Source organism: Sprattus sprattus (assembly GCF_963457725.1).
Source record: "Sprattus sprattus genome assembly, chromosome: 2".
Taxonomy (NCBI): domain Eukaryota; kingdom Metazoa; phylum Chordata; class Actinopteri; order Clupeiformes; family Clupeidae; genus Sprattus; species Sprattus sprattus.
Genome location: NC_137921.1, coordinates 18,192,483 through 18,215,842, shown reverse-complemented (window position 1 = coordinate 18,215,842; position 23,360 = coordinate 18,192,483). Strand labels below are relative to the sequence as shown.

The following is a 23,360-nucleotide window of genomic DNA, read 5'->3' as shown; positions in this document are numbered from 1 at the left end:
CAATATCAAATCAGAATCTAATCAAATCTGATTGGATCAAATAGTCCTGCTGCTAAATTAGAATCTAATCAAATCGAGGCATCTGTGCCAATACCCAGCCCTACCAGATATGAACCTTATTTTACCGTCACATTCATATCGCTGGCAATGTAACCGTGTTTTCCTCACAGAAAAGATATACAGCATCACTAGAAGCGTTTAACTCTCATTCAGAATATAGAATGGCTGTCTGACAGTGCATTCAACCTTGCATTCATTTCTAGCTGAGGAGCTGCACCAATCAAAGCTCACGTACCAATGTTGGGCGGGCTCCCATAGATGACGGGCGGCTCTGGGGGCCTGCCACAATGCAGGGCGGCGAGGGCGGAACCCTTCCATACCACGTGCTTACAGCCTGTAAACAAAAACACAGATACAACATGCAGGGAGGAACACAAGGGCAGAAATGGGCAGAAATAGAAGAGGGAGTGTGTGGGTGAGTGTGATGTCCATGTGTGTTGTCTGTAATTGAGTGTGAGAGTAAGTGTTGTACTGCACTGTACACATCTGTTAGAGAGTGTGTGTGTGTGTGTGTGTGTGTGTGTGTGTGTGTGTGATGTCTGTGTGTGTGTGTGTGTGTGTGTGTGGGTGTGGGTGTGGGTGCGTGTGCGTGTGCGTGTGGGTGTGTGTGTTTGTGTTTGTGTTTGTGTGTGTGTGTGTGTGTGTGTGTGTGTGTGTTTGTGAGTGACTCACTCTTGTTGGTGCGCAGTAGAGACTGTCGTCCTGCTCCCAGTAGAGACTGTACCCCAGGTGCACTGGCTGGCACCTCCCTCTCAAGCAGAGGCCCGACCCGCTCACACACACGCAACAGGTGCTCTGGGGTGATGTGGCTGTACAACTTTACCTGGACACACACACACACACACACACACACACACACACACACACACACACACACACACACACACACACACACACACACACACACACAGGTTCATGATCATTGTTTCTAACACATGTACATTTAGGGGCAAGTTATCATTCTCTCTCTATCTCACACGCAAACATTCAGTACAATAGTAATGCCTAACATGTTTACATACAGGCACTATTATATTTTTCATGCAAATACACCAACATATACTACCACACACCCCCTTTATGACCAATATTATCAAAACTCCTTTTGTACCCATTGAATACAAATGATTAATTTAGAGGATTTTACTTCAGCTATTTGGAAAATCAGACAATAGCTCCCCAAGCCTGTACACAAACAATTCCACTGATTTGAAAAAAAGAGTTGGCACCAATGGATCTCATTAAAATAATGTGTGACTTCCTCCAGAAAGTTGTCTAAATTGAACTATCTCAGTGTTGACAGGAAACATAATGAGGCTTTCCATCAGAGTATCTGTGTGATCTGATGCCTTGAATGTCTGAATACAGAACCATCTTGGAAAGTAATAAAAACAGAGGGTCTAATAAAAAAAATGAAAGCATGCAATAAAAGAATGTGTGTGTGTGTTTTTTTTTTTTTACCTGGGTGTGTGTTCAGGGTCGATGGTAGGGCAGGGCATTATGATGTCTAAGCAATGTCATGATAGTTTTATGCATTAAACTTGATGGCACAGCCTAAATAATAATTAAACAATATTTTATCTCAATCCAGTTCTGCATTTACACTGGTATCTAGCTTTTATTGTATTTGTTTATTTCCTTTTTCCATTATTGCCCAAATTCTATTATGATTTATTACCTAACTTATATGATGTTTTTTCTAATACAAGAAAATAACAGAACGAATGGAAATGTGAATGTGGTATGTATGCATTGCAATATATGATAAAAGTTCATACCCACAGCAGCAACTCATTTTTAGACACTTTGATGATCAGGTTCTGGGTAAATACTATGCGTGAGAAACTAGCATTTACACCATGATTTGCCGTGTGCAATGCCCTTTTTCTAAATGACAAACCAAGGCTGGCCCGGATCAAAGTTGAGAAACGGAAAAACACACAACTGGGTAGATTCCTTTAAGGACCAGCAGACGATCACAGCCAAAATGAAATTTCGTCAAACGCGTGAAAAGGAGAACTAGATAACAGAGAGACTGCCATCATCCATATACTGTAAGTGAACGTTTGGTCTATCACACAGTCCTAGTCACGGGAATATGGACATGACCCGAAATCCACTTCAAGAAAGCACAATTAATAAAATCAGCATGTGTTTAAACTGAGAAAGACACCCTTCAAACATGTCAGAAGCAGGATTGTTGGAAACTTTTTCTTTTTACCGTCCATTACATACAAGTCAACAAACTATCAGTGGCTATCAACAACTATCTGCAAATAGTTCAACGGAATCTTTGTCAAATAAACAAACAAACCTCACTCACAACTAACTGTCAACTACTTGAGACCATAACCTAACCCTAACCCATAAATCCCAGTTTGGTTGCATTCCTCATTGTAAACACAGTGTCAACAGATGGTCAGTTCCCTCTTTATGATGGCCCATTGAAATAAAGTTGGACCAAATTGCCCACAAAAAAAGAGAGGGTCCTTCTGCCAATACATACACATGCAGGATGAATAATGATGGTTTCATCATTATTGTAGATATTCATCTGTTCTACTAACTGTGCAGCCTATGGTGTCCACATTGTGGGCAATACACTCCTACCCTCCCTTTTTATGAATGAAATGGTTACTACCCAACCATACACAAACACAGTAAGATAATTACACAAGTATTTATATGAACATTCAAATGCCTACAAAGGCCACACACATGCCTGGCTAGTCTACAGTTATAACATACAGACATATACAGCATCCCCTCACGTACATGGACACTCAGAGACAAATGCCTACTTATCAACCTTGGCAACTGTCAGATAGATAGGGTTACAGCAGTGCACACAAACACACACACACGCTTCATTAGTCTACGTGTACAACACCCACATGCATACACAGGGATTTCAACATCAATCTCACATATATGCACACTGAAGACTCAAATGCCTATTTAAACAGCCTTAGCAGTTATCACATAAATAGGGTTACAAATGTTTACATGTATAACACACAGACATATGTTCAGGATAAAAACATCACTCTCCAACTATCTGTATGCTTTACAGGCTGAAATATACAAAGCCATTAGCAGTTCCTGTCTTTATTAGTTTACACTTGGTCTTTTCTGAGCTTTCTTCCCCTAATGTTTTCCCACTGCATATGTCTAGATGTTTTCCCTAATTTACACTGCGTATGTCTAGATGTCCGTTGCGAAGTATGTGTGGTCATGGCAGTGCGCCCTTTATACATGTCTTTATTTTGTTTGTAGCATTGTGCAAAAACATGGGCGTAAATGACAGAATAGAAAATATGCAAATTGACCGAGACACGCTGTAAGAAATGAACCTCATCAATATCCAAAACTTGGTCTCAACACCAATTAGGCCTGAAATGTTTGAAACATTTATTTAAATCAGTTTTAATTTTGAAGCGACAGCCATTTCTGCCTTACACGTGCCTCAAATGCACAACTGATCTCTTAGAAAAGTAAACTGATTAGCGGCATCAACCCTATACAAAACCATATAAGCCAACCGTAACTATATCATGCCTGATTGGTCTACATGTGTAAAACACAGCTTTATACTCAGGATAACAACCTACTTCCCAAACCAGGGCAGCTGTGTGTTAGGCCGTGTGGGAATGTGTGTGTAACAGCATGGTTGGACATATAACAGCCTCAAACTGTCAAGAGTTACAACAGTCATGACAATCTCGTGTGGCCCCTCAAGTAAACACACACACACGCGCACACACAAAAACAATGAACTGCATGTATTTTTTGAATGTTTATCCTCCAGGAAATGTGCATTTATATCATATTATGTGATTCATTCAGTAATAATTATGCTAAATTTAGTTTTAACTGAAATGCTCCAGAAGGTTCAGAGTGTCAACATCGCTTTTCAGTGGCCAATGTGTGTGGTGTTTCCCCCTCTAGCCAGTATCAGGTTGACTAGTGCGCTTCAGGGAAAGCCCCCGAAGACAAAAGAACATTTCAGTAGTAAGGCCAGTGTAAGGGTTTGAATATGTACAAACAGTTTGTCCCTGAGGGTTTGGCATTGCTAATTTAAAACTGCAATCAGTTGTGATTATGTATGTACTTGTTCCAGATGATTTTCCAGTTGCAGCTTTAAGCTGCTGGATCTGAATGACTACACAATGTCAAGCATGGGGCCAAAAGCCGCCAGGCTACAACCCCAGAGACTCCGTGTTGGAGCCTTAAAGTGAGAGAATGCCATAGTGATTACCCACGTGTACATTCCCCACATTGTCTTCTCAAGTAACCAATGAGACCACACTCCTACTTCTTGCAAGCCCATTCAAGAAATTATAATGCGGGACAGAGGCTTTTAAATGCTGCAATATGGCACAGACGTTATAATTGTTAAATGGGCTGTGGGCTGGATAACAGGCTATGCGTGCACATATTAAGGATATATGGATATATGGATTAATATAAATTATTATTTTAATAAGTAAGCTGACTCATTGTTACGGCGACAATCCGGTTTCCTTGCGAACAGCCTCACCCTACCCGATCTTCCCTCTTCTGTTAATTCGGATCGAGCCTCCTACGCCTTGCCGATAATTAATGTAGGTTTAATTGTTTTTTACGTCACCCTATTGGACGACAGACGCGCTGCGTTCGCTAACAGTCTAGGCGAGACCCTTCATTTGCCATACATACTCACACATATATTGACTCACACACAAACACACGTGCACAAACACGTATACACACGCACAACCCATAAGGTGCAACGTGGCTTGTTTGAGTGATAGCGTCTTGTTGGTATTGTTAAATATTTCCATTGCTCGGGTGAGGAAGATCGATGAAGATTTAAATTCAAACAATGTCTTACTAACCTCCCGGATTAAACACAGACGCAAGTACAAACAAGAAGGTGAACTAAGATTAACCTACTATCACCAGAATTACTAATTGTATTTTATATCAAAAACAATTTTACAACCAAGAACAATTCTGAAATTAGGATGTTAGGCTATATAAACATTTAACGTAGGCCTTATTTGACTGACATATGAAGCAAATGTAATATATTTGGTATTAATACTATTATAATGATACAAAACACTATTTATCTATATTCACTAAATCACAAATAGAAAACTGTACCTTATTTTGAATATGACAAAACATAATTAAAATGTATGTTTATGAATATTATAAATAGTTCGATTAGTGTACAACACGATTGGTATTAAACAGATCGCTATATCCCTTAAAACAAACGCTTATCGCTACGCAGCATATTATATTTATGTATTTATTGGCGGTGGCACCAATGCTTTTTCTAATTAAGTCATTCTTATCACGTTTAAGCCTGGACAAGAATTAACTACAGTACACACACACACACACACACACACACACACACACGCACACACACACACGTACATACACACACACGGACACACGCTATGAAGCAACACCGTGGTACCACTGGTGAAGTGACGGGGGAGGAGGCGAGATAAACCCCAACCGAGACGGCGGAGAAGGGCAAGAATAACCGAGGCGAGGCGGCTGGCTTTCCCGGCGAGCGAGAGGGTAGAAAAATATCTAAAATTATCATTAGAGCCACAACAACACGAACTGCAGACAGCCTTTATACTGGTTATGTGAGATAATCGGCAAACCGCCTCGGATTACGCAACTGATATTTTGGGGGTGTGTGATCTGAGGGGGCTGGTCCGTCTTGCTATACAAAGTTTTAAAATCTAAAATATTGTTCAAACACACTCCTCACAAACTGTAGCGGAACAAATATGTTAAAATCATCGAAATAATCACTGCTGCTACGTTCACAAACAGTTCCTTTTAAACTGCGTGCTCAATCCTGTATTTGAATGTTTCCTGATTTAATTAATGCCTAAATTAATAAACTGAAATAATGACAATTTATATTTTACCTCTCAGTAGTTACAAACGGCCGCTCGTGAGGTATCCAAGCCTCCAACACGATCTGCTTCTCAAACTGAATTCCACCAGTTCTATACGCACGAACACACAGGCTTTGAAGCCATATCTGTGTATCTTCAAAAACCTCTGCTGAGCGTTGTAAATAAACCTGAGTGGGATATTTTAAGTCTTATATTCAATCAAAAAGTCTGTATGCATTTTACTATGGGGCTACATAATAGAGACAGGGGCGCCTCCATCCCGCCCTAACTAGGATCTCTGGCGCACTAGTCCCTCCCCCGGCTCCTCTCTGCTTCTGCACCACAACATTCATGACGTATCTTTATTTCTACTACATTTTCCAAACTATTTAAACCCATTGAACATACTTGGTACAGAACTCGCAGCCCCTAGGTCAAGACAGCCCAAATGCTTCGGCCCTGTCAACCCTCTCCCTCTTCCGTGGGCTCAGTTGTCCTACTAGTAAGTTGTACGTTTTTTCTCCTGATTTAAAAATTGCGGGAAATTCAATTTTTATTTTGCTCTGTAAAAACTTTTTCTTGGTTATAGGGTCCCCTTACCAAATTTTCGTAACTCCCAGGGTGTTCCTTGCCTGTCCAGTCTGTTCTTTTGGGCAAGAGCTGTGGGAGAATCATATTGTTTCCTTGTGAAGTTAAGCTCCCAAGGTGTACACTTCATCATTTTTTTAAATTAAATGACAAATCTGTATAATATTAAACCTAAAGTACAGTGCAGTGAGATGCAACGAAAGTAGGCTTCAGCTGCTTACCTCCTTCTCCTGTACCTCCCTTATCAACGTCTGAAAAGCGAATAAAAACACACGATTACACGTCACCCCCTCCCAAGAATATAGTAAATATTTCTATAATATCAAGAAACCCACCTCGGCTGCATTTTGACAAGGTCCAGCTTCCAAAAATCGGGCTATTAGGAAGTAGAGCTCTGCGTGTGGGGGGAAGAATACATGGGCTACATTAGCTTTGGAGAACGTCGTGGGAACGCAGAAATATTTTTGATAAAATCCTTCGACGACACATCGCCAACTGACTTTACTTACCAGATTTCAACCGCGCGACGTGTTTACTGTCAGAAGCCATATTTGTGTTGTTTAGGGGTGAAGGATATGCTGTATGGTCGTGCTGGGAAGCGGGTATCGCTGTCTGCCCTATAGCTGTCAGTGTTTGTTCACCAGGAAGAGGTGCTCCTCCATTCACTCCGCTCTCAGGCAGGGGAGAGCAAGCAGGTCCGGTTGCGTAGCTGCCTTCCGCGCTCCGTCAAATAGTACCACCGATGGCGATGCGTTTCGGATTAAGTAAATAATTCCATGAGATAAATACTAACATTTTCATAGTTCGAGTATCTGTGATATTTATAAGGGCCGTTGATATTCTAGAACATGTTTAAATGTTCGTTTACCCTACACACCCCCTCCCTCCAAAATGCACAAGCCCTCTGCGTAGGAATATAAGTGCTGTCCTGTGAGCACGCACAGGACGAAGAGGAAGGCTGAAATGGCAACACTGGGGGAAGAAACGCATGTTACCAAGAAATGGTGGCAGCGTTGCAACAAAATGACCCATCCCCTAGCAACTTAAGACGGCGTTCACTTGGAGACATCATTTAACTGTTAGTATTACGCGGCGCTAAACAGAAATTGTACCCCACATGTACTTCGTAAGGCCGACGTTTACTCGGATACTAATCCCCTCGTCTATGTTAAAAGGCGATACAGCAATCTTGGCAACGAAGACTGTAAAGATTGGCTACCTTATTCCTACACAATTACTAAGGTGTTCAGTGTAATAACGACACAAAATACCACAACAGCCATCGTCATACGTTGTTGTGAAAACATTTGTAAAATGCAACCCCCACTCGATGTCTTTTTGGGTTCGGAAATCCTCCATTACTCCTCGAAACGTAAGCGGGCTGTAAAATGGGGGAAGGGTGGTTAAAAACAGCGGAATGCAATGAATTAAACCTGAAGAGTTACAGGAATCCACGCTTAATAGAAAGGACAGGAAAGGATCAGCCATTCTTGCAGACAATGTGCTCGATTATATGAAGTACGCAGAAAAATTAGCTTTGAGACTGGCCGGGCCAGAATTTTGCGTTATTTATCGTAAATATTAGTGCCAAGATTAAAACCATAATGGTTACAGATTTGGCCTTCGAGATACAAGATTTTAGTTTTGATATGCATCATTTGTCTCGGATGTTTTGCTTTCTGTAACTAAAAAGCGACACTGACAGCCCAAAACATAAAAACAAGCGATTTTGTAAAGTTGGAAGTCAGCAGCCTTGGTCTGGATGTTCGACTTTTCATGCATGGGATTTCATTCCTGAATTGCAGAATCATTGTCCACACTTGTAAATAATTAGACATGTAATAATTGCTTTGTTGATTTATGTTTGTTTTCCAGGAACTGAAAAGTATTTTATTTTTAAAGATGTAACTACATTATACACAACATAGATGTATGTCCACGATAAGTGAAGATGTATATTTTTTTCCTGTGAAAATCAATATTCCACATATCATTGCAAAGGGTCTTGTCTTATTGGTATGTTGTTGGTGTTCTCAAATTTAGAAGACAACCAAAGCCAATTAAAAGCAGCATAGCTGCTGTCCAGGAAGCACAAGTAATCATGCATGTGTTTGTGACACATTTGTGCTTGGAGACCGTGTTACTGCTTCCCAGGTAGAAGTGCTGTCTTAATTTCCTTTACCTCTGTGTGGGATGTTGAGGACTGCCTGCTTCACACATCACACAACATCTCTTGCCAGCCTCTCAGGTGTGGACTGAACGTTACAGAGAGTGACTATCTAACCAGCAGAGCCGATGGTGCAGCCACCTCGCAGTGAAATCATAAACGCCCTGTGATTCTGGGCTATTTGCTCCACTTCTTACTCGATTTTACTTTATGAAAATGACCATCAGTCTCCATGAAGTTTTGAAATCCACGTTGAGAGGATTGGGGCATTAAGATGATGGGATTCATCTTTAATGTAGTGATGACCGAAGTGTGTGAACTGCGATCTGCGACAGCATCACAGGTGACAGACGTACCAGTCTAAACTCTTAATCAGGACGATGGAAAAGGCAGCGTTTGCATAAATAAATGTTTTCTAATTATCGAACATCTCTGATACACAGACGTGTCTCGGCATAGCGCCTTCTCCAATGTGTGTGTTTTGATGTACATGTAGGCCTTGCGCTCTTGAGTGACTGTGACATTGAATTCAGCCCGTTCCTTCTCTTTGGGATAAGGAACATCTTAATCGGCACAAGCTGATGAGCGATTGAGGGTCATATTCAGAGACATTCACTGTAGTGTTCTATTGAGTTAGCACCTAATACACTCTGTGTGTGTGTGTGTGTGTGTGTGTGTGTGTGTGTGTGTGTGATCACACATAAGCAGACCATACGGTGGCCAGTTTTGCCGCAATGGGTCCTCTGCCATTGTCTTTTTCAGCTCACTGCTTATCATCCATTAAATCAATCAATAGCACATGTATTAATGTTAGACAGACTCACTCATGGTAGGCTTTTATTTGGTAGGTTACTGAGAAGAGAAAAGCGTCTCTCACCTGAGCAATGTTTTCTTCTTGACCTTCCAAACAGCCAGGTAACGTTCTATTTGTGGCATTCATAACTACACTATAGGGAAAGAGATTATCAGTGTTTGTTAGTCCATATTTAACTGCATAAGCCAGGAGGTATCTGAAGTTCCTTCCTTTCTGTGTGCTAGAGAAGCCTTTTAAGTCAGAGAGAATTAGAAACAGAGTTATAATAAAGTTTGTGTTTATAATTTGAACCACTTCAAAAGTAGTTGTGGAAGTGGGGTTGGTGTGATGTAGGAGTGCAGTTACCTATGTCCTCCAGTAGGGGTCACTCTGCAGCCTTGGGTGACTGGAGTGCATGGGGCCACATGGAGGTCAAAGGTGAACAGGCCAACCCGAACTCTTTTCATTGGGTTATTCAAGTCATTCTGCACAATGGGTTTTGGAGAGAACAAAGAGTTCAGACAGAATTTAAAGCCATTAGCTTCATTTACCTTAAACTGCTTAGGTAAATCAATGGCAATCCTCCCATGCTTTAGAAGTCCAACTATTTTGGTTACAACACGTTGAAGCACACTTAATTCGGGAGTCCAAAGGCACACACTGAAAATGAAAATACATCTTTAAAAAAGAAATAAACTAAGAGCACACAGTTATATCAGACACTCTTTCTGTTTTGGTGCTGTTGAAACATTACTTTATTGTTACACTGCTTATACAATAAAGCTGAAGTAATTCACTCATTCAGAAGCCGAAGAAGGAAATGGTTGGTACTTTAGAAGGGGGCACTTCTTAACCCCACGGACTACATCACAAGCAGTTCATAAAAACTTTCCTTTGCTCACTTTTTTTCATAGGATGTTTTATTTATTGAACAAACCAATATTAACCAGTGTTTGTTAAAGTCACTCTGGAATGACTGGCTACACCAGTGATCGTAAGTCACAAGACAACTTCCTCTGTGGTACTTGTGTGGGTCAAACACTATCATTCGTTAAGTTTCACTTTGCAACTCTTGTTTATGGAAATCCAGCTGGGTATGTGTGCCCTACAGCACTGTACAGATTACACCACTTTGCGCAATGTTGAAATGAGACCACAGATAAAGAAAGCTGTTTTATCTTTGCCACTTGAAATGGGTGAGAACATACAATCTTCAAGACATTACACAGTCACCCTTACTGGAATAGACACATTGAGTGACAGTGGAGACAACCAATGAGGGAAGTTTCCCTTACTTGCTGTCCCCACCGCCCCCTTTCCACCATCACCAGCCAGTGACAGTGCTGACCTTTCACTTCCTGACATCAGCAGTTGTATTTAAAGTGTTAGTGTGTGTGTGTACAGTAGTCACGTGTATTTGTGTGTAGAGACTGTTTTCCCATGAAAGGCTTTTGTGAGTTTAAACTACACATACTGGGACTCTTAGAGGCTTTCTAACTTACCAACTCAGTGAGACACATCATAAGGGAAAGTGAAAATAAAAGGAAGATTTTAATGGTACACAGTTGAGGGATTAGGTAAACCATGAAACCTTTCCCAATCCCAAATCCATTCCCATTTTTACCTGACTACAAGACCAAGGCAGTACAAGGAAGTATGAGCTACGAGACCAAACACGTATGACACAAATGACAACAGACTGAAACAGTGTTTCATTTTTAACATTTGTTTTATTTTAAAATATTTCCACAAGGAGTATTCAAAATAAAACGGGAAGGTGGGGATTACAAAAAAAACCATCTGAAGTAACCGTCCAGCACAAACCACCACTCCTTTATTGCTATGGCGATATGCCAGGGGTCAAGGGTCACACATCACTAAAGAGTCTTAAAAAAAAAAAAAAAAAAGGACAAACCCCCACACCCTCTACACAGACACAGTAAAACACAAAATCAACAAAACCAAATGCAGGTTTCTCTCACACTACTTCATCTCTAAGTCTCGTCGCACTTCTTCACAGAGTTCTCCCTTTGAAAAAACAAAAAAAACGAAAAAGAGAAAGAAGAAAAAGAAGTCACAGCTATCCTAAGCACTAATCATCCTCCAATCACAGGTCATTTCCTCTGCTGGTTGGTTGACATATGGCATCATGGGAAGTGTAGTCATTGATATGATACATTGGTATCATAGGATATGACGGTCCCTGTGAGGACCTATGCCAATGTTTGCACTGGTAACCAATGAAAACATGATGGAACAGTGAGGTTTTTTTTGTGTGTTGTCAATCTCGTTTCCTGTGTGGGAAGTGTAAGAGACAAACCATTGGGAGGAGGGTGACCTTTTACGACAAATCAAAAAAAAAAAAAAAAGCGGTTTACAAAATACGCAATAAAAAACATTCTTTTTTTCTTTCCCCAAGAAAACCCACAGAAAAGTTCAGAGTCATCACTCATTCCTTCTCTTCAGCCTCAGCCTCAGCAGCCTCAGTTTCCTGCACAGAAAAGGAGGGAAAAAAAGGAAGAGTGTGATTGGCTGATATCAACTATAGACAGGATCCGATTTGCTAATAGGGGAGTAAAAGCCATGTGATTGGCCAACATCCAAACATTATCTTGGTTTTTCATATCCTAAATCATGGATTGGGTGCCTCAAGATTGATTCAGCCAAAACAATGTTATTTCAGGCACAGCACACAGTATTAGTGGTCTACACAGCAAAACACACTCTTACCAATTATGGCCATACAACCTGCTCTAACACACACACACAAATGTCAAATCAAGATCACACTACCTGTAGCAGAGCTATCCACACCACAAATGGTCCAACCACACACACACACACACACACACACACACACACACTGTTATCCCGTACCCTTCACTCTCACGGTCTCACTCTGCCCTCTGACTGTCAGGAGCAGGGGGGTCGTGGTCCTCCAAGAAGACACACTCACAGATGAGCGAGACACACAGATCTGGGGGTGTGTTTAATTAATGTGTGAATGGGTGTATTGGAGCATGTATGTGATAGTGCGTTAATGTGTGTGCAGTGATTAAGGATAACCACGTCCATTTCAGTTGTCATGGAAATGTGTGACATTGAGGAAATGACGAACACAAACGCAGAAGGAAAGAGATGGTGTTAGAATGACATGAGGTTCTAATGTTGACTCTGTCACACATGTCATCATTTGAGCATAACATGGCCAAGTCTTCCAGTCTTTAAGCTGCGACCTTTAACCTTAGACCCTGAAACCCAACCGTATATTATTATATGCATGTATTGTTATATACACATAAATGTTGTTCTTATTCTATTTTTATTATTCTTGTTGTTCTAAATGTTCTGTTTATAATTTTTCATATTTATTTAAATTATTCTATGTATGTTTTGTAAGTTGCTTTTACAAAGGTGTCTGCCAAATACTACATGTAACTATAACTGACTCATGCTTTAGGGTTCCGGAATTCACAACTTCATAATTACACCCATCTAGGGGTTAAGCAGGGGGGGTTTAGCAACCGGCTTTATATTATGTCACGGTGATACCATACCCTACCCCTACCCAATTCACTCCACTTTCAGTCAGCAAGTCAATTCACTCATATTAGTTAAGACTGTAAGGTTGGAGGAATTTGCTTTGTTGAAGAACTTAGCTTGCCCAACCACATGATGTGCAGGGTATTGATGTTGTTCCAAACAGATCATATTAACAAAGCACAGTCAACCTCACCGTGACGCATTTTGAATATCACAGGTGAGACTACATACTGTAAAAGTCTCGGTACCGTTCGGAGTATCAATGCATGAAGCGATTCATGATTTTAGGGTCAAACAACTTCATATTTCTGAGCAACCACAGCGTGCATCCTTTCAAATGACAAGAAACCATTTCTTTTGAAAATGTTCCTGTGGTTCAACATAAACAGCAACATGATGAAATGAATGATGATGAATGAAGTCCTGATGACACATATCATAACACATAACTTCAGCAGTCCCCTTGGGTAAGAGCATGTGAACATGAGGATGCTCAATGCCGTCTCCACAGGGTAACTTTGGGTACTACAGCAGCAGGAACCGGCTAGACAACTATTCTATTTATTATGTCCAAATGTTTTGTAAGTCGTTTGGAAAATACGTGTGTGCCAAAAAAAACATAACCTATAACCACACCTGTAACTATGTCTATAACTGCAATAGTCGGCATGCCTTACTGTTCTGGAATAGGATGCTTTATCATGACGTTCAGTCCCCTAGGGATGTACCAAGGGCCAGGGGTCCTCAAGGATAAGAGGCCACTTACTGCACAAAAACCCTGGGATATTCCAGTGGAGCATCTCTGTCGCTACATAGTCTTTACCCTGATCCCCTTTTGTCCACGCAGCTGCAGACTCTGGTTACGGATATGGGCCAGAGCTTCTGAGCCCCTCTGGCTTGGGCATCATAGTAACTATCAGAGGAGCCCTCCGGTTTTCATCTCGGTGTGCTTTATAGCGCCATAAAAGCCAAATGTCCGCAAAGCAGCAATGAACAGTGAAGATTGCTGTGTGGTTACACAAACACCCAAGAGGTCTAATCTGTGAGGGGGCAGTGAATTACCCTCTGGAGGAGCTTGCGTGCTTGATTTGATGATGGGATATTAACAAGCCAAACACACGTGTAGGGTCAGGATGGGAGGGCTGAAGTAGCTAAGGACTGAGAATGACAGATTAAAACGCCAAAAAGCACCAAGACCATCAAGGGACATACGGAATGGCACAGAGCAAGACATGTGCAGTAAGAATTCCTATTAGTCTGAATTCAGCAGCATATTCAAGAGCTCATGCATGTGTTTGCTGCAGATTATTAGGGGGAACAATTCAATTTAGCATGTGTGTTTATCTAAAAGAACTTGCAGGTAAGGTGTACATTTTCATTATGCTCTGTGCTCCCAGGGAATTCAACCCATGACCTGTATGTTGTTAACACCTTGACCTACCGGTTGAACTACTTCAGTGGACTAGGAACTAGCATCTGGTTACAGGCGTTAGCAGAGGATGCAAGAGTTTGGGGATTCAAACCCATTACGCTACAGCAACACATTAGTAATTAAGAGGATTCAAACCCATGAGCCTTAGCGTTCTTAGCGACCAACCCTACCAGCTGAGCTACACAGACCCACAGTCATAGTCAAGAGAACTAAGGGCATTCAGCCCCTCAACCTCAGTAGCTGTTCCCTGTGTGTTAACACATTATCAGGAAAACACAGCCATGAACACTAAGGAGGCGTGGGGTGGCGTTCTCGTACCTCCTCTGCATTCTCTCCGTTCTCGGCAGGCACCACCTCCTTCTCCTCCTTCTTGGCCTTGGCCGCTCCCTTCTTTCCTTTAACAGATTTGTCATCTGCTGGCTTCTGTTGAAAGGCAAATGTATGAACATCAAAACACAAGTCCACATATCAGCCCTTAGCCTACAGTTGCTCTTTGATCCTAACTCACTGAATGCATATTAGTCAAGTTTCCTACTTTGAAATGTGCTCTATAAATCTCTCGCCTTACTTGTCTTATTCTAAATGATGTTTCGTTTATTTAAGTTAGATGTCCACACATACTAATGATACTGATGACTGCTTATTTAGCAAACTATCTTTTTATACCTATGACAGCAATCACTAACAAATGCTCTGAAAAATAACTTTTCTCTGGGTCTCTCGCACAAATAAGTTTGTCTTTTTGGCTCAAGATATGCTTATGCAAAGTGTAGCCTATACCTGCAAAACCACATCTGCAATGTATGCATGTGTGTGTGTATCTGTGTGTGCATGTATTTGTACATGTGTGGTGTTACCTTTACGACAGGTTTCTTGGCCTTAGGTTCAGCTTTGGGAGGGGCAGGTTTCTGCAGGTCAAACACACAGATCAACACAACCACACATGACAGTCCCACAAGACCCACCAACCCCACTCCACTGCACACCATAGGTACAGTCTTACAACAGCACAAAACTGCATAATACTACTGCAGTCAACGACAAGCATGCCAAACGCAACACTGCCTGCACAGAGTCAGAAGCTACTGGAGAGAAACTTAAACTGTTGATTGTAAGTATAATGTTCACTACACCTCCTTCACATACTGTATAATATACTCCTTATATAATTATCAAACCTAACGCATAACTATTGCTAATGACATCATGTGATCAATACATTTCGAACATGTTTATTATGTAAATGGTACATGTTAAAGATTGTGCTGCTACATGACCTTTCTATTAAAATATTACTATTATCACTAATTAATAACAATAATTGTGATTGAATGCTATCACTAACGTAACACTTGTTATACTCATTTTTATTAGACTTTGTTGTGAGACGCTTGGTATAAAACTGCCTGCTAAACAACTCAACCTTATATTTAAGCAATCAAGTATACCATGTTATACTTAGTTTTCTAACTGTGTGTCACACTCAAATTACTTTGAATAACTGAAAGGTAACTATAAAATGACCTGCATAAACCAACTCATTATCGGTTATACTCTAGCCAGTGGTCATGGAGGACATCTTAATCCACTTAATCCAACCAACTACTCTCAATTGTGAGTGGTGTAATGATGACAGAGAAAGACAGACTTACTGAAGACAACCGCTCCGATCGCCTGGAAGGCTGGAGAGAGGGGAAAAGAGGGGTGGTTAGCATTATTGCAACTGTTTGAACAGTGTTATTGCACTAACATTATATTTGACATTCATTTGGCAGATGCTTTTATCTCAAGACCCTTACAGGTGAGGGAAAGCGAATTACAAATGAGGAGTGTTCAAGTGATTTACACACATGTGTGTATCTGTATGTGTATGTGTATGTGTGAGTGTGTGCATATGTATGTCAGCACAAAGATGCTAGCATTGTGGTGGTATTTTTACTGCACATGTATGTACTTGAATTAAAAACAATTGTAATAAATATATATTATAAAAAATAGTCATGAATGAAGTGTGTGCATGTGTGTATGTGTGTGTTTTAAAGACAATGCATTTTAATATAAAGCAAACACAAACTCACTTCATGTTTTGTAACTTTTGTGTTACCCTCAGCACCCTCTGGAGACTGTATGAAAAGAGGCAGAACTGTTAATTAACATATCAACACACACACACACACACAAACACACACAAAATCATTTCACCAATCGGGGTCAAATACACTTGTATCTCTGGTTGGTCATCTTCCCTATTGGGCATCAGTAGAAATCATACACAGGCACCAGTTATTTGTTGAAGTGCTAAACTAAATGTGAGCATCTTATTGTGTGTGTGTGTGTGTGTGTGTGTGTGTGTGTGTGTGTGTGTCTGTTTTTCTACAGAAAATGTCTGCTTGCATCAACAAAATTATATAACTCATTAGACTTTAAGAACTAAAAAACAACACAAAACACGCAGACGTGTGTGACCTTTCTCATTGGTTCAATGTCACCACTTGGAGGCAAGTGGATTTGTGGTTCTTCTTAAAGATACAGCGGAAGAGGGGTCTTAATCCTGCAGTGTTAACCAGATTACTGCCTCAGATTAGAGGCTGGGGGTTAAACCTCAGATTACTAATCCTTTATGGCCCATATCTCAGCACCTTGCAATATGATAGGGTGAATGCCCTACAAACCCCCTGCTTCACACTGATTTCAGTTGCTGTCGGCATTTGACAGGCAGCATCTCTCTTCTTGGTGGGAAACGAATTTACATGATGTTTTTTGGAGTGAATATTTTATGACCACATAATATATTGTCATGTATGTGTAATCAACAGAAGATCAATATGAGAATTTCAGGCCTGTTCATCCCACAATGTAGCCCTGAATGAAATGTTATACTGTACCTCTCATTTTTCCTACATTTCTGTTGAAATTCTACAATATGGAAAGAAATGTTCGCAATCTAACATCACTTATTATCAAGGACATTGTATGTGTCAGAAAGATTGAATTGAAGACTTTCATATTGCTCTCAATAAGAGCTTGGTCTGCCTGTACACGGATTCCCTAACATCTTTACAGCCCCATTTTTCACAAGTCAAGTAGGCAACACACGGAACAAGGTTTGAGCACAGTCGGTCCCAGCTTGCTAAACTGTTGCTGTGATCAGCCGCTAGCTGCAACATCTGCTCATGTCATTTCTGATGCTAGACGATGCAAAAACCTCTCTATAGCCGAGAAGAGATGATGTCAGCTACCCTATTAAAAAAGTTTTTCTTAATGGCAAAACAGGTTTTTCGATTTTCTAGAAGCTGCCAGACAACTTTTTTTTTTTTTTTTTTTTTTTTTAAGATTCAAACTAACCCGCTAAGTGCCCCGCGAACACAAAGAACCCAACAGGGACAATCACATTTGAGAAGTGATTTGTCAAGATCTCAATAACATTTACAAACTATTAATTGTTTATGCCGCGCTTTTTAAAATGCTGGTTAGTCTGTCTTCAAATAATGTAGCCTATGTGCAGCGCCATTCTGAATGCAAATCCTCGGATAAGCTGCGTTATTTGCAGGTGAGAGGGCAAGTAGGAGAGAAACCCTTAATGCTCTCACCTTTACACTCCACAGGTCATCGTAAAGCCACTGCTAGGACGATCATCGCCTGCGTCGGTCATTTGCTGGTATATTTCAGTGATCATAAGCCTAGAGTTAATGCACTAATTTACCATAAATGATTTAGAAATCACGAAATACAACCAATTCAAAATGACAGCATATGTCTTTTATTTATTTAAAAAAATATTTGTCATGTTTTTTTTCCGCCTTATTAAACGACACACGATGAAAAAACCCTTTAGGGCAGCGCCAGAAGACAAGGCGTTGTTGGAGTTACCAAGCGGGTGATGATCCCCGCCCCCCTCATCCTCCGACGACACGGCCCTTTTATTCCAAAGCAAATGCAGTTTAAACTCGAGTTTGGTCGCTCAACTAGCCTATAATTATAACCGATTACAGTGTTCACGTGAAATGGCTGACTGAACGACAATAATGAGCAAGTGCATCTGTGTTCTTTTATCTTTTTGTGCATTCATGCATTTCACATATGGTAATGCGGGTTCCTGAAATTTGAAATCCATTCGCCTGAATTCACCATGGCAATTGTCTCCTATCCTATCCGCGCCCCTGTGCGCGCTCCCGCAACGGGTCGGTACTTGTGATTGACGAGCTGGTAGGTTAGGCTACATACGGGTCTGAAACGCGAGGGAGGAGGAGGAAGAGGGTGTAGGTTTAGATATGCCTTTAGAGAAAATGAAAACGTCCTCCATCGCCATCGTCAAAGTAAATACTGCTGTTCTCACAATGTATGTAGCCAGGCAACATCGAGTTCACGCAGTCGCAATTGGGATAAACCGTTCCGTTAAAATCGAGCCGTGCGCCGTTAAGCATCACCGTCGAGTGTCATTCAGCGCAAGTGCGCACGAAGCGGCGACAATTCAGCCGGGAGAGACATTGCCTAATAAAACAACCCACAGTCATGGAGGAGAAAGCAAGTGGCTTCGGCGACGAAGAGTAAAAAGATACCAAATGATATCAGATATGTTTCCTGGTGCCATTATACATCAAAAGCAAATAAAGCTGTGAAATACGTGAAAGGTTTTTCGAACTTAATCTTCATCTCACCTGCTCGACATTTTTTGAAAGACTAGTGCCAGGGTAGAAAAAGACAGTCTGCTACCGCTATTTCTTCAAAATAGAAAAAGTAATAACGAATGTTAATAGCATAGAAAACAGCGTGGCTTACCTTCCTCTTGGGCATTTTTAACCGATGTATCTCACTTGTTTTGACGTAAGAAGAATTGGAATGTATTGACCTGAAGGAAGAAGGCGCGAGTTTGTAACTAACACGAAATACCGGATCGATATCTAAAACACCTCCGCTAATAACATGTTAATAATATGCGGACCCTAAACTCTGCCCTCGCCTTTGACCATTGGGCAATTCGGTGTAAACTTGTGTCCTGGTCACACTGCGATTGGCTTATCACTCAAATATGTAAATACTATGGGCCCCGACATTGGTGGAATTCTTCGGAAAGGTTTTCATGACACGTCAGCGATTGGCTTCGCGCTTTTTGTATGCAAATGAAAGCACTGGACATCGAATCGGTTTAAAGGTGCGTGTGCAAAGAAAACTTGAAACGTAACAAGCCAATCCCCGTCTGACACCCAGCTCAGTGGTAGATGGGAAATGTAGGATACATTTCTTACACCCAATACAAATGCAAAGTCTTTGATACGAAAATGTTTCGAAAAAAAAAATAATAAAATAAACAATTCAAAGCAGAAATCTCTCTCACTGCAGTGTATGTTACAAGCACACCCATGTGAATGCACACATTTTGAGGATTATACAATTCTGTGTAAAATGAAACATTGAGGACAGTAACACTGTTCATCCATGTAATTATGAATGATCTGGTCCATAGAGATGGCTCCACATTATAGTTGAGGATAGTTCAAGTAGGATCAAGTAAAGAAATATGAAAAAAAAGCCAGACACCATCACCATAACTTTGGGGTAGGATGAGCGCATGACCCACAAGCATGGTATGGAAACCTTTCCACTATGACTTCACAATGGTCATTATTCGACTGTGACAACACAATGGTAGATGTTCCACACTGACTTCACAATAGATGGGATTCTACAGTGACCTCACAATGGCCAACGCTTCTCTCCACAATGACCTCTCAATAGAGAACACACATGCAAATCTAGAACCCAGTCTTAGCAAAACAGCAGTCAGAAATGACACGACTCTACACGTGTGTGCCTATTAACTAACTCTCATCCATATTTCATACCTGTTGACCAGGTCTGATTTCACTAGACAAATCCATAGGTTTCATAATATACCACCCGCACACTGGACGCACACAGACCTACACGGTCAGCTAAATTTGAAATAAAAAAGACACAGAAAGCCCGTGGTGTGTTTGTTTGTGGCCTACAAAAGCAGCACGTTTCCAGAGCCCTTTGTCCCTTTAACTCAGGCTGCCTGGGCCATCATCTCGTCATGAATGACCCAGAGGAGAGGGGAGGCCTGCCTCCATCTCACACACTCCCTCACACTCCAGAGTGCTATGTCTGTATGGCATTCCCTCACACTTCAGAGTGCTATGTCTGTATGGCACTCCCTCACACTCCAGAGTGCTATGTCTGTATGGCATTCCTTGTTTTAGATCCCAAATCCCACAGATTCATTCTTCAAACCAGCATTTTGCAGTTCTTTGCTGGTTTTTGAGGTAGGTTTTTGTAGGAAACTACTTTTTGTACCATCGTCAAATTTATTTTACAGTATATATGGTCAAGTAAAGGGCGGATAAACACAGCTGTTGTTTCCACTAGGCTTTGCCTGTATTTTGCCAAAATCCCCAAGACGTTTTAAATTGCTGTGCTGAATTTCCTGATACGACTGACAGTTACCAAAAAACTATGAAGAGCATAACTATACCCAAACCTTTGAAAACCTTTATTTAAAAATTAAAAAAAACTTTACATTCACATTATTACAAAACACATTGATTAAACAACACAATATAAAAAGAATAACATATCTTTTACAAAGTAAAGCTAAATAACAGACAGAATAGATCACCATACAGACATTTCAGATGTTCTCTTCAGATGTTAGCTTGCTCATAATTATTATAAAGTGATTGTCGGTAGAGGCTAATATAGTGACATGTAAAATGCAGTGCTACCACAAACTTTGGCAAACAGAGGCAAATCTGATCTCTATGGCCATGCTTTACATTTTAAAGTTGTCTTTTATGGCCCTTACACACATTTTGGATTACAAGTATGGATGATACAAGCCTCAGTACAACATAATTTGAACAAAACTGCCACATACACAAACTCCACGATTTAGGGTGAACATTTTTTTTTACAGACATACAATAACCAAACACAGGCAAAAAAACATTTATACGATTTGAAAGTGATGACAGTAACAAACGTACACCATCAGTGAAACGTACACCATCAGTGAAAACTTTTTCTTTGCTGGGGGGACAACATGTTGACATACAGTATGGTTTACAGTAGGCCTATAAATGAAACATTGTCAAGGTAAAGTGTCAAAGAAATACTTTCTTTAAGAGTGCATGACCACGACCATGATCAGTATGCCCCACCTGCACTGAATTTAAACATGTAAACAACAATGTATGGAGTCTGGAAATATACAAAAACATGTACAACCATCAACAAACCCTTAGATACTAAAGGAATGTTTACCTCACAACTCTTTCACCATTATAAATCCAATGTGTTATTTGTAACACAGTAGTTAACTAATGAAACATCTTCGTACATTCGTATGACCTCAATAGGAATGTTTTTTTTTTCCTTCCTCAAACCCAAATACAGACAAAAACACACACACACACACATACATCTGTTTCATGACAAGACGATGAAGCAACTCATAGCAGTAGAGTATCACTCGACTAGGACCATGTAAGATGACGCACACCAGGGCAAAAGAGCCTTGCTTAGTGCTCTGTGGTTTTACAGTTTGAAATGACAGTGTGTGGTGTACAGTACATACCAGATGAGTGTAAGAGTGACACTTTTAAGAGCCATAGCTAAGAAATACACTGACTTGGGCGGGATTGATTTCCGTTTCATTTCTGCACATTTGCACGTTTATGTGTGTGTGTGTGTGTGTGTGTCTCTTCCATGTGTCAAAATGAAACTGTGCTTGGCGCAAAGGTGTCTTATGTCTGACCAGGGATATGTAGAGCTTTTTGCAAAGTCACCAAGTGGTATGAGTCAGGCCCAGTCCCCCACAAACATCATGCACAACAGTTCCTCACTGCCAGCACCCTGTCCAAACATCAGCTCTCTCACTGGCGTCCTGTCTTCCTATCACTTCTCTTAAAGCTTTCCTGAGAAGTGCATCACAGAAACAAACATAGTGATGAAAAAAAGTACGTTATTACACTATTATTATCAACTCAAATCCTACAAAATAAGCTTTGAGCTAGTCGATTTCTGTCTTCATTGTGTCCTTTAACAAAGTCCTAAGGAGTCTTCTCACACCATCTAAAGCCCAGCCATGCTGTGTGTATTGACTGAGTTAGGTGTCGTTCATGTCCCTTCCCCCTTCAAACCAAATGTTGACGTGCAAGGACAAAGCAAAGGCTCCCAAAATGCCAGTAGGGCTTGTGGAGATTGTGACTGCCACAGACTCCTCTCTTGTAGGGCAGATCAAATCGACTGACTGGTGAGAAAGTAAATGCAAGTGATTCTGTTTCAAGAAGAGAGGTTATGCAATGGCATCAAAAGATATCATTGATAGTGTTATCTGTTGCAATAATTAAACTACAAAAAGACACACACACACACACACACACAGAAAAAAAAAAAAAAAACCTTATTACAGGAAATCTCCAAAGTCAATATCATCCTTTTCCAAAATTGTTCTGTATAAGAACAGACAACACAGCACTTTGCCATGGAGTCCACACACACACACACACACACACACACACACACACACACACACACACACACACACACACACACACACACACACACACACACACACACACACACACACACACACACACACACACACACACACACACACACACACACACACACACACACACACACACACACACACACACACACACACACACACACGTGCTGCACGTGTTACCACAAACATATAACAGAGTAATGAGTTGATGAACCCTAGGACCCATGTATATTGTTTCAGTTAGACCTCTGTTTATCTGAAACGATTTGGTGCTTGTAAAAGTGCTTCACAGGACAGAGCAGAGAGTTTAGATCCCTGTCCACAATAACAAATGT

General features: G+C 40.8%; 2 protein-coding genes across 3 annotated transcripts in view; both read right to left on the bottom strand.

The window, feature by feature from the left end:
- phip (PHIP subunit of CUL4-Ring ligase complex) overlaps positions 1 to 7,190 on the bottom strand; it is a 59,055-nt gene extending 51,865 nt beyond the window's left edge. For both annotated transcript variants that reach the window (XM_080833613.1, XM_080833614.1), the window contains exons 1-6: positions 7,070 to 7,190; positions 6,896 to 6,954; positions 6,782 to 6,811; positions 6,573 to 6,632; positions 733 to 883; positions 296 to 394 (exon numbers count right to left, since the gene is read on the bottom strand). In XM_080833613.1, coding sequence (XP_080689739.1) covers positions 296 to 394; positions 733 to 883; positions 6,573 to 6,632; positions 6,782 to 6,811; positions 6,896 to 6,954; positions 7,070 to 7,109 — 439 coding nt within the window. In that variant the 5' untranslated portion in view covers positions 7,110 to 7,190. The remainder of the gene's footprint in view (positions 1 to 295; positions 395 to 732; positions 884 to 6,572; positions 6,633 to 6,781; positions 6,812 to 6,895; positions 6,955 to 7,069) is intronic.
- A 4,117-nt stretch (positions 7,191 to 11,307) lies between these two features.
- hmgn3 (high mobility group nucleosomal binding domain 3) lies at positions 11,308 to 19,405 on the bottom strand. Its single transcript, XM_080832798.1, has 6 exons — positions 19,275 to 19,405; positions 16,574 to 16,618; positions 16,148 to 16,177; positions 15,353 to 15,403; positions 14,814 to 14,918; positions 11,308 to 12,011 (listed from the first exon to the last, which is right to left on the bottom strand). The coding sequence occupies exons 1-6, from the start codon at positions 19,287 to 19,289 to the stop codon at positions 11,970 to 11,972; spliced, it is 288 nt and encodes a 95-aa protein (XP_080688924.1). The 5' UTR covers positions 19,290 to 19,405; the 3' UTR covers positions 11,308 to 11,969.
- Between the last annotated feature and the right edge of the window lie 3,955 nt (positions 19,406 to 23,360).

Excerpts from the sequence above, each read along its gene's own strand:
- hmgn3 (XM_080832798.1), bottom strand. Across the intron at positions 16,178-16,573 it reads CAAAAGTTACAAAACATGAA|CCTTCCAGGCGATCGGAGCG; the intron begins GTGAGTTTGTGT and ends CCCTCTCTCCAG. Across the intron at positions 12,012-14,813 it reads ACGGAGAGAATGCAGAGGAG|GAAACTGAGGCTGCTGAGGC; the intron begins GTACGAGAACGC and ends TTTTCTGTGCAG.